General features: G+C 42.1%; 1 protein-coding gene across 1 annotated transcript in view; it reads right to left on the bottom strand.

Moving 5' to 3' along the window:
- dnah7 (dynein, axonemal, heavy chain 7) overlaps positions 1 to 14,747 on the bottom strand; it is an 88,431-nt gene that overhangs the window by 45,646 nt on the left and 28,038 nt on the right. The window contains exons 29-35 of the mRNA XM_081604694.1: positions 14,208 to 14,456; positions 13,282 to 13,431; positions 8,637 to 8,819; positions 7,138 to 7,314; positions 6,166 to 6,297; positions 1,926 to 2,147; positions 924 to 1,121 (exon numbers count right to left, since the gene is read on the bottom strand). Coding sequence (XP_081460820.1) covers positions 924 to 1,121; positions 1,926 to 2,147; positions 6,166 to 6,297; positions 7,138 to 7,314; positions 8,637 to 8,819; positions 13,282 to 13,431; positions 14,208 to 14,456 — 1,311 coding nt within the window. The remainder of the gene's footprint in view (positions 1 to 923; positions 1,122 to 1,925; positions 2,148 to 6,165; positions 6,298 to 7,137; positions 7,315 to 8,636; positions 8,820 to 13,281; positions 13,432 to 14,207; positions 14,457 to 14,747) is intronic.

Raw genomic sequence — 14,747 nt, 5'->3', positions numbered from 1 at the left:
TTCTAATATTGTCTAAAAAAAAAAAGCCTAAATGGTTAAATGAAAAACATGAAGAATGGCATATTTTTAACTGAATGATTAATTGTCAGAATAATCTACTAATAAAATCAATTACTATAATAATCATTAGTTGCAGCCCTAGTTGAATGTATTATCCCTGAACTGGATTATTTGTTTATTTGCATTTTTAATATATTTCCAATATTGCTTAAAAAAAGACAAGTGATTAAATAAAAAATATGAAGAATGTGTTAATTTTTATTCGATTAATCGATTAATCGTCAGAGTAATTGATTGCTAAAATGTCATTCCCATCTAATCAGGTGATCAGAGCATCATAATTACAGAAGCTATGAGACGATGAGAGGAAGCAACCCAACTGTCCGATTCTGGACCAGAGCGGAGGAAGTGAAGCAGCGCCGTGTGCAGGAAGCGGTAAGGGCGTCGTGTCGTTTGTTTTCTCATGCTTTCCTCCTCTGTCACGCCTGCCAGGTTTGGGATTCAGTCACGGTCTGCTGCCTGCGGCGTGGGATGGAGGGGAGCTCAGGGCCGAGCAGCCGGCTCCCCGGTGAGATGAGCTCCGTTTACCCGCCAGCCCAAAGTTTGAGCAAACTAATGGATGAAGCTACCAGGGCGGGGAGAGAGTTCTCCATCCACTTTGTCACAGGATCTAGAGAGCAAGTAGCAGCCAAGAGCCGCTAGCCAGTGTTAGCGCCTCTGATCCAGACAGCTCACTGCTCTGTCAACCAGGCACCAATTTCAATTAACCAATTAGTTACATAAATCTAGATTATGTATTAGTTACTAGTTACTAGAAACTAAACCAAAAACACTTGGTAATAGTTTGTGTTTTCCTAGAGCGCTTCAGAAGGTCGGCCATTTTGGCTGCACCTTGGTGCTTTAAATCCACGGTTTGGACTCACAGTGATGTAGGCGCTCTTCCCGGTGCCGGTGGGGCCGATGAAGATGGTCGGCTTCTGGTGAGTAACGAGGAGCTGCATGAGCGCCATGTAGCGCACGGTGTTCTCCGTCGGCACGATGATCTCGTTGAACTGCAGGTCTCTGTCGATGGCGGGCGCGGCCTTCAGCTGGTCCGTCCAAAGCTCCCACCGGCCCGGACCCTGAGGAACCAGAAGTTCTCAGATTTAGGATCGCTCTGCTCTGCGCTAAACATGGACACAGTTAATGAGGAAAGAAACACAACGACCGATCTGGGGATTTAATCGCATTATAAGCTGGACGTTTGCTGAACCGATCAGTTTTTAAGTTTTCTATCGTCTGTAAAGGGAAACGGACTCGACCATTTCTTTCAGAATAACACAGAAGAGGACTGGAGCCACTGAAAACTAAATTATAATTTTGACATCAATTTAAAAAAACAAAACAAAAAAAAACATCAGAATTCTGAAAAAAGTTGGAATTTTGAGAAAAAAGTCAGAATTCTGACTTTTATTCTGTGATTAAATTCTGAGATTAAATTTCAGTGGGAGTTGGCATCACTGTAACCTACGGAGCCCCTAAGGGGAAATGGAGAAAAAAAAAAAAAAGGAAAGAAATCCCGACTTATTATCTCGAGATCCCGACTTTCGAGATAATAAGTCGGGATTTCTTTCCTTTTTTTTTTTTTCTCCATGTACCCTTAGGGGCTCCGTAGTAACCCAATGATTTTAACTGTTTCTGAGGAAAATGTTTCAATAAGCTCACAATTACGCATTAGTGTGAAAAAACGTGTGAATCTGTTTATCTTGAGTGAATTTCCATAAAAATCTGGAGCCACAGACTGATAATGAAAACAATTTTAACTGACCCGAAACAGGAACCTTTAGCATCAGACGTTAAGAAAAGATCGCGTCTCCTCACAAGTAAATATCTGGTGTGTCAGCTGACTGGCGATCATCCAATCAGACGCTGCTTCGCGGTCGTACCTCTTTAATGAAGCGGTACTGGTAGACCGTCCCGTCGGAGGGCAGAGGAACCGCCAGCGGTTTCGGCAGCGGGTCGACTTCTACCAGAAGGCCATGGAGGCTCATCGTCTCTTTGCTCAAAGGTCCGCTCAGGATCTCTCTCACCACCGAGTCGAACTTCTCTCGACCCAAATCGTCGCAGGTGGCGCCGACCGACCACACTAGGCAGAACACGAAGATGCCCTTCGAACAAGAAAAGAGCAGGATCTGACACGGATTTCTTTTTGAGATTATAGCTGAGTATCACTTCCTGTTTATGAGATTTTTCTGTCAAAAATCTAAAAAGTTAAAAAAAATTCCTAAATTTAAAATGTCTAAAATTTGCTTGAAAAAACTCACAAATTTTGATATTAATGTAAAAAAAAATTTCCCAGTCCGGTTTAGTTGCAGCAGAAGAAAACGGTTTAAAATAGGAAAATACTCCATCACCATGTTTTATACGATGGCGCTAGACACTGGATATAAAAATTAAAAGAAGAGCAAATTTGTTCCAAAAAATTCTGAAATTTGGAGATTAATCTAAGAAATTTTCTAAAAAAAAAAAAAAAAAAAAAAAAGAAAAATTTCAAAACTTAAAAATTTGCTTGAGAAAAAATAAGAAACTGTTAGATGTAAGACATTTTCTAAAAAATATACAAACAACAAAGGAAATGTTATTGAGAATTTGCAAAAAAAAAAAAAAAAAAAAACTAAAACTTTGAGAATAATGTTTGACATGTTTAAGGGAAAAAACTTGGAAATTTCAGAGAATTTGATTTTAGGAAAGTACATTTTTCAAAAAAGGAATGTTTTAGTTTTTTCTGATTATTTCTAGCAATTTTTCAAAATTTTAAACTTTAAAATGTCCTTGTTTTTTTGTTAGAAAATTTCTAAGATTGATCCCAAAATCTGAGGGCTTCTTTTTTTTTTTTTTAGCAAGTTTTCAACTTTTCAGGTTCTAGAAGATTTCAGAGATTAATCTCAAAATTTTAGATGTTTTTTGGATCAAATGTCCTCTTTTTTCTGTCTTCACGCCTGTAAGACGTGGTCGGATAAGACAGGATGATGGAGTGTTTTAAACTCTTCCCTGCTGCTGCAGCTACACCTGAGTGGGAGGTTAAACCAAACAGGATTTATTCTGATAAAAGCGTCTTAATCACCGTGGAGCACCAACGCCTTCAGTGGTTAAATCCTCTCAGAGCCGCCATTTAGAGCTGGAACAGCAAGGTTAGCTGCCTCCAACTTTTCTGAGGTTTCAATAAAATGCTTTGAAAAATTACAGGAACACTGATCCGTTATGATTAAAGACAAAAGGCTGCGTGATTTAGTGGTTCCAGGTTTTATCTGGTGTGAGATTATTTAAATCAGGAGTTTTGAACGAGAGCACAGCTCCTCTCAGAATAGAAACACTCTGAAACTATTCAGGTGACAGAACCTCAGTGAAGCAGCCAGCTGGACCATTAAAGCTCATATCTGTGAGAAACGTCGGCTTCATGACCTGACCTGCTCTTTGAGACCGTTCCTTTGGGTTTTTAGGTCAAAATAAAGCGTCTGAATTCATGGGTTCATTAAAAAGCTGATTGTAACTGAAGCTATTCGTGTTGCTCATCAAACAGACTCTAACACCTCCACATGTTCAGCTCCAGCAGTTTAAGCAGCTCTCCGTGTTTGAGGCTCCACAGCTGAAGGGACAAACGTTCCCCGCTCTAAAAAGGAAATACATTTTTCACACAAATGTGTTATTACTTAATATACATAAAATTATTTTACTAAAAACAATCAAGTACTCCGGTTTCCTCCCACAGTCCAAAAACATGACTGTCAGGTTAATTGGTCTGTCCAAATTGCCCCTAGGTGTGAGTGTGTGTGTGCATGGTTGTGTGTCCTGTGTGTCTCTGTGTTGCCCTGCGACAGACTGGCGACCTGTCCAGGTGACCCCGCCTCTCGCCCGGAACGTTAGCTGGAGAGGAACCAGCAACCCTCCCGACCCCAATAAGGGACAAGGGTGTAAAGAAGATGGATGGATGGATGCATGGATGGACAATCAAGTACTTTAATTACATACCTCAATAAATAATAAAAGTATTTATTCTACTTGCAATTCTAATAATTTTATGCTTTGTTAAAATAAATAAGTACCTATAATGTTGGGTAGCTTGATTGCTAGCTAGTTAGGTTGGTAGCCAGCTAGATGGTTAGACTGGTTGGTAGGTAGCTTGATGGTTAGACTGGTTGGTAGCCAGCTAGATGGTTAGACTGGTTGGTAGCCAGCTAGATGGTTAGACTGGTTGGTAGGTAGCTAGATGGTTAGACTGGTTGGTAGGTAGCTAGATGGTTAGACTGATTGGTAGGTAGCTAGATGGTTAGACTGATTGGTAGCTAGATGGTTAGACTGGTTGGTAGCCAGCTAGATAAACTGGTATCAAACTTGACTCCAGCTAGCTAGATACTTAGATTGATCGCTAGCTAGCTAGATGGTTAGAGATTAAGCTTGATCAATTGCTTGATAGCTAGCTATGTAGCTATATAGTATCATAGCTAACAGGATGATAGATGACAGATAATATGCATAATATTGTGCTTTCAAAATTAGTGAATGTTATTTCTGTCCAATGGTCGAACCGATCTGTTAAATTAAATAAAAATGTGCTTTTCCTGGAATTAAAGATGTAATTTATTGATGCAATAAAGATGCTGTGGTTCCATGTTTTTTCTGCACGTCACAAACATTTTATTTGGACCTGAAATCGAGTCAGCCTCTGAGCAGAGGGCAGCATATGTCTCCCTAATGAGCAGAACAACAGGTACAGTGGCTGCAAATAAAGGTTATTCTGCCGAGCATCTCACTGTGCAAGAAAAGTTAGTTATTACTAGTCAGAGTTAAGTCTGCACAAATAAAAAGCCTTGGCCAGAGTGCGTATTATTGCATGAGGCATGAAACAAAATCCACAAGAAAGGGATGTCTCTGGTGCAATCAAAAAGGAAACTAAAACAACACAAATCAGCAGGGATTCTGTAGAGATTGTAAATGAGGCTTAGCAGCCTCATGATGGCTCCTGCTGCTAAAAAGCTGATTAATTCAACACTTTGATAATGACTGGCGGGGAAACATAGCGGAGAAGGTTGAAAGGCATTCATCAGTGCCGTTTGCCACGGGAAGATAATAGCAGAGTTCTGAAAGAATCCTTGCAGGAGGCAACAAAACAGGTCTCCGAAAAATTTATTTTTCTGTTCCCTCTGTGGGGGAGCAAATATTAATAATTAAGGCAATCTAATATTTAGATGTTATTTGGGTAAAAAAATCATGCTAGGATGAGCCGTTTCCCCAGGATGATGTGAATATCACTACGTTTGTCGCCATGTTTAAATCTCAGCTCCACTCTTCGTATTTGTTGTTTTACATAATCGTGCAAAATCAAAAAATTTTAATGTTATTCTCATCAGAAACAAACCTGGAGTGTTGCTTTGAATATTTTATTCTTGTTTGAGAAATCCTTTAATCTCCATAGCAACCACTCAGATCTGCAAAACGCCTGATTGGACTTAGCTCCGCCTTCCAGTCGTAGCTCCGCCCCCACTCAGCTCCTTCAGACTAGCCAGCAGCAATTAGCAAACACCTGCTGGAACTGCTGAGCTCATTATAGCAGCTGATAAAAACATTGTTAAAGCGTTAAGAGAGGAGCCATGTTGTGACGACTTCCTGAAGGCGGAGCTTCAGAAAGAGCAGGAGTTTTTAAAGAGACAGAGGCCCGATTTCAAGGTGTCAAATTTATTTTAATATTAATGTATAAAGACTTTTTATAACAACTGAAGGTAAAATAGTTACTTTTATTATTATATTAGCATTATACTCAATATTATATTATGCAATAATATGGAATTACGTGCCTCAAAAATACATAAATGGCCCTTTGAAATATTTGTCTTTGACAAATGAAGTAGCTGTAAAACCTTTTCCTGTTTCTATCAGTAAAATAAAACCCATCCATCGGTCTTCATCAGGATGATATTAAATACTGAATCCGAATGTCAACTAAGGCGAATCCGTCACATTAAGGCTGACAGTTTTCCAATTATTCATCAAGGAATCGTGTTTTTCCAAACAAAACATTTACATTCAAACACGTCTGAGACGCTCTGCATAAACCAGGAAGCTGATTAAGTTCAGTTTATCGGGCTGCCGTGTGAAACTTTAAAGAAAATTTGAAACATCGACACAAACCTCCAACCAGGAGAGAACGTCGTCTTTGCTTATGGTCTTCATTTTTCCTTCGTTGTGAAACTCATCCATCATGCAGTCCATCAGATTCATCAGGGACTTGACCAGGTTGGTGTCAGAGGTCGGGGACAGCTCCTGCAGTCAGACAACGCAATTAGAAACCGCCAACACGCTCTGCTGCCTGAACATCCGGTGAGACCCGGAGCTCGTTACAAAGTCTGGGTGTCTGACCAAACTCACAAACCCACTCAGCCTGCAGCTGAACACAGCAGCACATTCCTGTAACAATCGTTCAACTGTGGATACAAGCATAAAAATCAGCTTTTCATTTCCCCCACTTGAGCTTGAGGGACAATTTTCAAGATGGACGTCTTGTTTGAGCCTTTGAAACTAATTATTTCCAGAAGGAGGGGAAAGTCGAGCGACAGACTGAGAAACAGTCGTCTTACTGGTGTTAACTTGTGCAAAAATTCACGTTTTGTGTAGCGGTTTAATGTTGTACGTGCTAAACGGTTTAGCATTAGCTTCCACTATTTCTTTTCTGTGTTTAGAGGTGAAAAATCTCCACCAGAAAAAGAAAACAAAATAATCAAGAAAAATATAAATGTTTTATATGGCTGAAAATGTGATTTGACACCAAACACATTCATATAATTTGTGATTTTAGTCAAGAAATTAATTTTACATGCGAACCACAGCGGCCATCTTGAAAAATCAAAACATCATCAGTGAATGTGATTCCAGTCAGACCTATAATATTTGATCTGACAATAAAAATATTAATCTGTGATAAATTTCTAGTGCAAAAACACATTTTCCTTGACGACCATCTTGGAATTTTTCAGCAGCCGGGTTTGGTTCTGGTGATGAAATATTCAGTTACCTGCTGCACCAGGAGCTAAACCGTTCAGTAGATTTAAACACATCTGCTTGAGAGAAAAGGTTATTTTTTCTGTTTGGCTGCAGCTGCAGCACCTTGGTGGCCTTCCGGATGAGCTGCAGGCAGGCCGGCAGGACGCGGTCGAAGAGGCCGGAGATCAGCGCCTTGTGCTTATCTTTGAGCGAAGTCGGCAGAGTGTTGAGCCAAGACAGCATGTGAGGCCTCCAGCCGAGCATGTGGGGCTCCAGGTAGATCATCCCGCAGCGAGACACCTGTCAGCAACACAGCAGGTTAAAAACACTTTGGCTGCTTTTGTTTGCAGGAGAGAGCTTACAGGCTGAAAACTCTGCAGTGAGACGGATAAAACTAACCGACTCCAGACTTTAAAAAAAAAAAACACAAACGTCTAATAAAAACCCAGTTATCTTCAGGAAGAAACAGACTGGAGGGCAGAGTTATGCAACTTGTATTGGAAATGCTGTTTTCAGCTTGTGAAGTCTGTGATTGTGAGAATTTGCAGCGTTACGGAGGATCGAACGCAGACAGCAGCAAAGCGGGATTATATTGGAGATGATTTATTGAGAAAAATATAAAAGTCTATAGATGGAGGATACAAGGAGAGGGAATGAGACGAGTTAAAGTGAAAGAAAAACCAGTACGGAAGCCCAGAAGGAGCACAGAGACCTTTGATCAATTAAAATAAGACTGACGGTGACTAAAGGTTTTAGTTGGGAACTGACCCATATTTTTATAACTTTAAAAATATAATATCCTAATTATACTTTATATTTGCAAAAATATTATTTTCCTTTCCTCTCAACTTTAAAAGTTGTGTGAAAGTTTTAAAAAAGAATCTAGATTGAAATATTGTCAAAATAGTTTGTTTTCTTTCCTTGCATATCATTAATAAAAAGCATCTCTGGCTATAAAAGTATATTTCTTTCATTTTTATTGCAAAAAAGTGGGGGAAAAAAATGTTTTAATTTTAAGTTAGAAAAATTACAGACTATTTCCATTTGTCATACAGGACATAATTAAAAAACTGCTCCTGTTTTGTTGGATAGGAATAAAAAAAAAAAGACTGAAAAACATACAACAGATTATTTTATTATTATTTTTGCTCGTCTTTCAGGACTCAAGCGAGAAAAAATACAAAACTTTTTTTTTTCCTCACTGTTGGTTGTTTGCTGCAGTAATGAAAGAAAATTTTTTTTTTATTAAGAAATAAAAAAAAATGCAATTTTGAACGTCGCATTTTTAAAATTATTCCCTTTAGAAAAAAAAAGAAAAGAAAATGATAAAGGTCAGACTTAGAAAATTGGTTTTCACAAAAAAATAAATAAAAAGATTTTGGCTATCAGGACTTGAGTAGATCAGCGACCAAACACCAAGTTTAAAGGTGACAACAAAATAAAAGTAGTGACATGAAAACAGGAAGTAAACAGGAAGTAAATGGAACCAGATCACCAAAATAAAACCAGAACGGTTACCGGATAAAAGTCCTCGTCTAACAATCGTTATTTTAGAGATGATTCACAGTATTTTTGGTTTTATTGCGGAGTCATCCGTTAGCTTTTTGTCCCTGCCTTCTCACCGTAGCCGGGGACGCCACCTCCAGGTCCATGGGCTCAAAGATGAGGCTCATCTGCGGCGACATCTGGATGATTTCGCCGCTCATCAGGCACAGCTTCTTGTTGTCGTCCAGCACGGTGTTCATGTTCTCGATCCACACGGCGTCGACCGGACCGTCAAAGATCAGCCACTTCCTGTCAGGGCTCTGCCGGACAGGAGGTCAGAGGTCAGCTTTGGTCCTGAGCATCATTTCCACCATAAAGGCTCAAATATATTCATCTAAACATTCCAGTTATTGCATGGAAAAATGTTACAAGTGAAATAATCTGCCAATGAACTAATTTTTTTTTATCAATATAAGGGAATTATTTACTTTAAACAAACTCCTTTATCTTGCTGAAAAGTTATTTGTAAGTTAGTTTTGTCTTAATGCAAATGTAATAAAATCTTTGCAATAGAAATTAGTAAAAAATCCATCCATCCATTTTCTGTACACCCTTGTCCCTCAGTGGGGTCGGGAGATGCTGGTGCCTCTCCAGCTAACGTTCCGGGCGAGAGGCGGAGTCACCTGGACAGGTCGCCCTGCACAGGTAGCCCTGGACAGGTCGCCCTGGACAGGTAGCCCTGGACAGGTCGCCCTGCACAGGTCGCCCTGCACAGGTCGCCCTGCACAGGTCGCCCTGGACAGGTCGCCCTGCACAGGTCGCCCTGCACAGGTCGCCCTGGACAGGTCGCCCTGCACAGGTCGCCCTGCAAAGGTCGCCCTGGACAGGTCGCCCTGGACAGGTCGCCCTGGACAGGTCGCCCTGTACAGGTCGCCCTGGACAGGTCGCCCTGCACAGGTCGCCCTGCAAAGGTCGCCCTGGACAGGTCGCCCTGGACAGGTCGCCCTGGACAGGTCGCCCTGCACAGGTCGCCCTGGACAGGTCGCCCTGCACAGGTCGCCCTGGACAGGTCGCCCTGGACAGGTCGCCCTGGACAGGTCGCCCTGGACAGGTCGCCCTGCACAGGTCGCCCTGCACAGGTAGCCCTGGACAGGTCGCCCTGCACAGGTAGCCCTGGACAGGTCGCCCTGGACAGGTAGCCCTGGACAGGTCGCCCTGCACAGGTCGCCCTGCACAGGTCGCCCTGCACAGGTCGCCCTGGACAGGTCGCCCTGCACAGGTCGCCCTGCACAGGTCGCCCTGGACAGGTCGCCCTGCACAGGTCGCCCTGCAAAGGTCGCCCTGGACAGGTCGCCCTGCACAGGTCGCCCTGCAAAGGTCGCCCTGGACAGGTCGCCCTGGACAGGTCGCCCTGGACAGGTCGCCCTGGACAGGTCGCCCTGCACAGGTCGCCCTGCACAGGTCGCCCTGTACAGGTCGCCCTGGACAGGTCGCCCTGCACAGGTCGCCCTGCAAAGGTCGCCCTGGACAGGTCGCCCTGGACAGGTCGCCCTGGACAGGTCGCCCTGTACAGGTCGCCCTGGACAGGTCGCCCTGCACAGGTCGCCCTGCAAAGGTCGCCCTGGACAGGTCGCCCTGGACAGGTCGCCCTGGACAGGTCGCCCTGCACAGGTCGCCCTGGACAGGTCGCCCTGGACAGGTCGCCCTGGACAGGTCGCCCTGGACAGGTCGCCCTGGACAGGTCGCCCTGCACAGGTCGCCCTGTGCAGTGCGCAGAACCAGAACAGGTTTTAAAAAATCATTCAGACTGATCTGATGTCTACAACAGTGTAAAAAAGTCACTGCAGATAAAAAACAGGAGCAGTAAAGAAAGTAAAAAGAAAACAGGAAATTTTCTTTAAAAAATCTTCTAAATTTTTTTTCTGGCAAATTTCTGAGATTAATCTCAAAATTTCGGATTTTTTTTTTTAGCACAATTTTGACTTTTTGAGATCAGAAATTTTCCAGTTTTTTGGAAACTTTCTGAGATTAATCTAAAAGTTTCCTTGTCGCAGCTAAGAAATGTTCTTGGTATCTTTTCTATAAACTTTTTGATTTCAATCTCAAAATTTCAGATTTTTTTTCTAGCACGTTTTTGGACTTTTTGAGCTCAGAGATTTCCTCTTTTTTTTCTAGAAAATTTCTGAAATTAATCTCAAAACAGTTTTTATTTTCTATCTAGAATGACCCTAACACGCCGTCGTAGATATACAAGTTGGATGAAAGTGACATTTTCCAGCCATAAAGTTGTTGCCGATCGTTTAGAGTCGTGGTTTTCGGTCAAAGCGCCGCCGGTCCAACATCCTTCATTAACCACGAACTGCATTCTCTTCCTTTCTCCTCCTCAAACATCGCTGCGCGCTGCGCCGACTTCCAAACACTCGTTTTAGCTCCTGAGAGTCGTCAACAAGGTGACGGACAGAAACACACACCTAAGGTGATTTGATGGAAGCTGACGGAGCCGTTGATCCTCCAGAATCTTAAATTAATGCGTTATCATGCAGACAAATGGGCCGGGCGGCGCCGGCGCCATCTGGGCTGCACCGGGACGTGATTATGTTGTCATATGATGATCTCACAAGAAAATAAATAAAATAAAACTGTGTGCATGAGGAATTTAATCCAAATAGCTGCTTCTGGCTCCAAATAAAAAGAGAAAATCAGTTATCAGTCATGAAATCCTGTCATTTCTAAAAAAATATCTTTTTTTTAACTGTTTTTGTTGAACTGTCTCTCCTAATCCCTCCTGAAACAAAAGACAATTTGCAAAGAAAAAAAAAAAAGAAGACAACTTCATAAAAGAAGTTTGTTTCGAGCTGACAGGTCCATTCGCAAACAATTCAAGAACAGGACGAGGAAATGATTTTCCATCAGCGCGCCTGCAAACTGCCTGCAGATCTGGAAACAGAGTTATTAAAGATCAAATTTTAACAAGACAACCAAATGTTTCTACTGTTCGGCCGTCAGCGCGGCCGTTCTTCCCGCTCGCTTTTAATTGAAATGTCAACTCTTTTAAGCAATAATCCATCCAGAAGTGGCGCTCTGACGTGGAGGAGGCGCTGCTGCGTATCAGCGGCGCTGCTCAGCCTCTGTGTGATTCACTCCTGAGCTGCTCATTATAAAGGAATCATACTGTGTGCTGCATCGACTGATTCTTCATCACCGCAGGCGGAATCGCTGCCCGAGCGTTTCAGCGCCAGAAAACGTTGCCTTCAGGCATCAGTTGAACACACAAAAAACAAAAAAAAAAACAGGGAAACTGCTTCCTCTGTCCGTCTGTGAGGAGAACTGAAAACTGATTCTCGCGTTGTTCTGATTTAGATGGAAACCGTTACGGACTTTAATAACAACTAAAACTGATGCTTTTGTGAGTTTTATCTGTGAACGCTGCTACATAAGCAAATTTCTCTTACTTATACAATGAATTATCAGTGAGTGCTATCAAAACAAACATGCTAACTTTAGCTGGACGCCTTGCAGCAGGTCGTCTCACGCGTAAGATCCCGCCCCCATCTCCCTGATGGAGGGGAGAAAACTGCTCGCTAATCATGACAAGCATTGGTTGTAGCTGTCAGGTTGTCAAAATAAAGCTCTAAATGTTAAAAATATGTGATAAACAAAAGAGATGCAGTGCAGTGATACTAACTGTCTACGCTATGACAACTACATAACAAGATCAGGAAAAAGTTTTAATTAAAAAGCAAGGGAGAGGGAAGTGGTTCAGTTATGCTAGCCTGACTATGACAATCTTAATAAGTACTGTATATGCTGTGGAATTCAGTGTGTTTCGGCTCAGTTAAAAATAAAAAAGGCGACCTTCACACCAACAGATCCTAGTTTAAATGAGCTAATCAACTATTGAGTCAGCTTAGCTAATAGCAGAATTAGCTAATCTATCACAGGGATCACTTATTATGAATCATAAAATAAACATCAAGCCTAGACACATAAAACTGTAACGGACAAGGTTCTGTTCTTTGTGCGAGAAATGTTTGAATGATTTCTTGGCTCAAATCCCGAAACGTAAAGCGATATTGGTGTCAGTTGCTATGGCAACAAGTCTGTGTGTAGTGTAGCCGACACAGAGAGCTAAAAAAAGTGGTTTTGAGTTCTTCTTTATCGGTTTTTATACATTTGCTTTGGCGCACTGCATAAATGAATAATACCTGCATCTCCAGGTTGTTTTTCAGTTAGACACCGTGTTGGTGCAATGCTTTAGCATTAGCTTCCGATAGATACGGTGTTGGTGTAGCGCTTTAGCATTAGCTTCCGATAGATACGGTGTTGGTGTAGCGCTTTAGCATTAGCTTCCGATAGATACGGTGTTGGTGTAGCGCTTTAGCATTAGCTTCCGATAGATACGGTGTTGGTGTTGGTGTAGCGCTTTAGCATTAGCTTCCGATAGATACGGTGTTGGTGTAGCGCTTTAGCATTAGCTTCCGATAGATACGGTGTTGGTGTGATGCTTTAGCATTAGCTTCCGATAGATACGGCGTTGGTGCAATGCTGTAGCATTAGCTTCCGATAGATACGGTGTTGGTGCAATGCTTTAGCATTAGCAGAAGCAAAGTTTACTATTAGTGCTTTAGGGTTAGCGCAGCTAGCTTATTCGTTCGCAGTGCGCAGCACTGATAGTTTTTGATTCTCCAGCGTTTTTGTGGTATCGATTGTTGCTAACACCCACTGACTGACCTCGTATCTGAGGCTGCAGGTATTAGCTAACATGACAGGCGATGGTTTAACCTTGGAGGAGGCGAAGATCCTGAAGCTGACAGCCAGGATGCCGTCGGACCACTCATGGGAAACCGGGTCAAACTGGCCATACAGCTGGCCCATGGTGATAGATTTGGGGTTGATGACTGTGATCTGGACCTGGTTCTCCTCCATCAGACCCTGAAGCGATGAAAGACATAGAAACATGAGAAACCAGCCAACAGAAAGAGGAACAACTACAGACACTAAAGTGGAATAAAACCGATATGCAACTAAAACACCAAGACAGAGCAAACTGCTTCTAAACAACGAGAGACGAAGGAGGGCAGAGCTGAACACAGCCACAGGGAGGATGAGGATTCTCCACAGGCCTTCATCCTCCTCCTTCTCCTCCTCCTCCTCGCCATATAAATCCAGCCAGCTGGTTCTGGTTGGTGCTGTGAGATCGATAACGGCTGGACGGAGACCGCAGCGCTCCCAAACAGGAAAGGATTGAAAAAAAAACTCCCTGGGTGTTAACTCTACCTCAACAAGAAGGTTTGGGAATAATCCGGATGAGGATTAGGGAATCTGGAAATATTATAAAAGAAAATTCTGACTTTCCTCAGAATTTTAACTTTAATTACATTTTTCCTCACAATTCTGGCTTTTCTCCAAATTTTGACTTTTTTTTCCTCAAAGTTTCAACTTGAATCTCAAAATTCAATGTTTTTCTCAAAATAACTTTTTTTCTTTGAATTCTTAGTTTTGATCTCAGAGGATTAAAGTCAGAATTATAAGATTGAAGACAAAATTCTGAAAAAATGTGGAAAAATGTCCGTTTTTTTTTTTTTTTTTAGTGGTTCTAATTGTCTTCCATAGATAAAGACCATCATGCTTGTATAGTTCGGGAACCTTCTTAAAAACCTGATTGGACCTGCAGTTCTGGTCCAGCTGCTGCACAGACGGCCTCCCACCTGGGTAAAGATGTCCTGAAGCGCTGCAGCCAGCACGCGGTAGGCCGAGGTTTTCCCTCCGAAGGGTTCGCCCACCACCATGAAGCCGTGCCGCACGATCATCATCTCATAGATCTGCAAGATTTTCTCAGAAAAGAAGTTGGTGACCTGCAGGTTCATGGTCTTGCAGTTTTCTGTGATGGCTTTCAGGAGAATGTTGTAGTCTCGATCCGGGAGCTGCACACCCGGGAAGAGATCGGAGGTAATACCCTGCAACGGGAAGGTCAGTTATTCAGTTACTAAATGTGGAATGAAGCACAACACTGTTTCAGAAACACATCAGCGATTATTGGCATCCCTGCAACAGGCAGGTAAAAATAACACAGAGTTAATTACTTTAGTAATCACTTATTTTGACAAATCAGGTAAAAATTTGCCAAATTCAGATTTGTCATCAAACAACTTTATTTCTTTTTATGCAACATCAAAAATACCTTAAAAGATGCAAATACGCCTCTAATTTAATTCCTTTTTTTAAGTAAGAAAATAAACACTTTACTA

This window comes from Poecilia reticulata, chromosome 2, assembly GCF_904066995.2.
Source record: "Poecilia reticulata chromosome 2, P_reticulata-male-v2, whole genome shotgun sequence".
In the NCBI taxonomy this organism is placed as follows: domain Eukaryota; kingdom Metazoa; phylum Chordata; class Actinopteri; order Cyprinodontiformes; family Poeciliidae; genus Poecilia; species Poecilia reticulata.
Note: the sequence above shows the minus strand (reverse complement) of the source record. Positions and strands in the feature narration are given on the sequence as shown.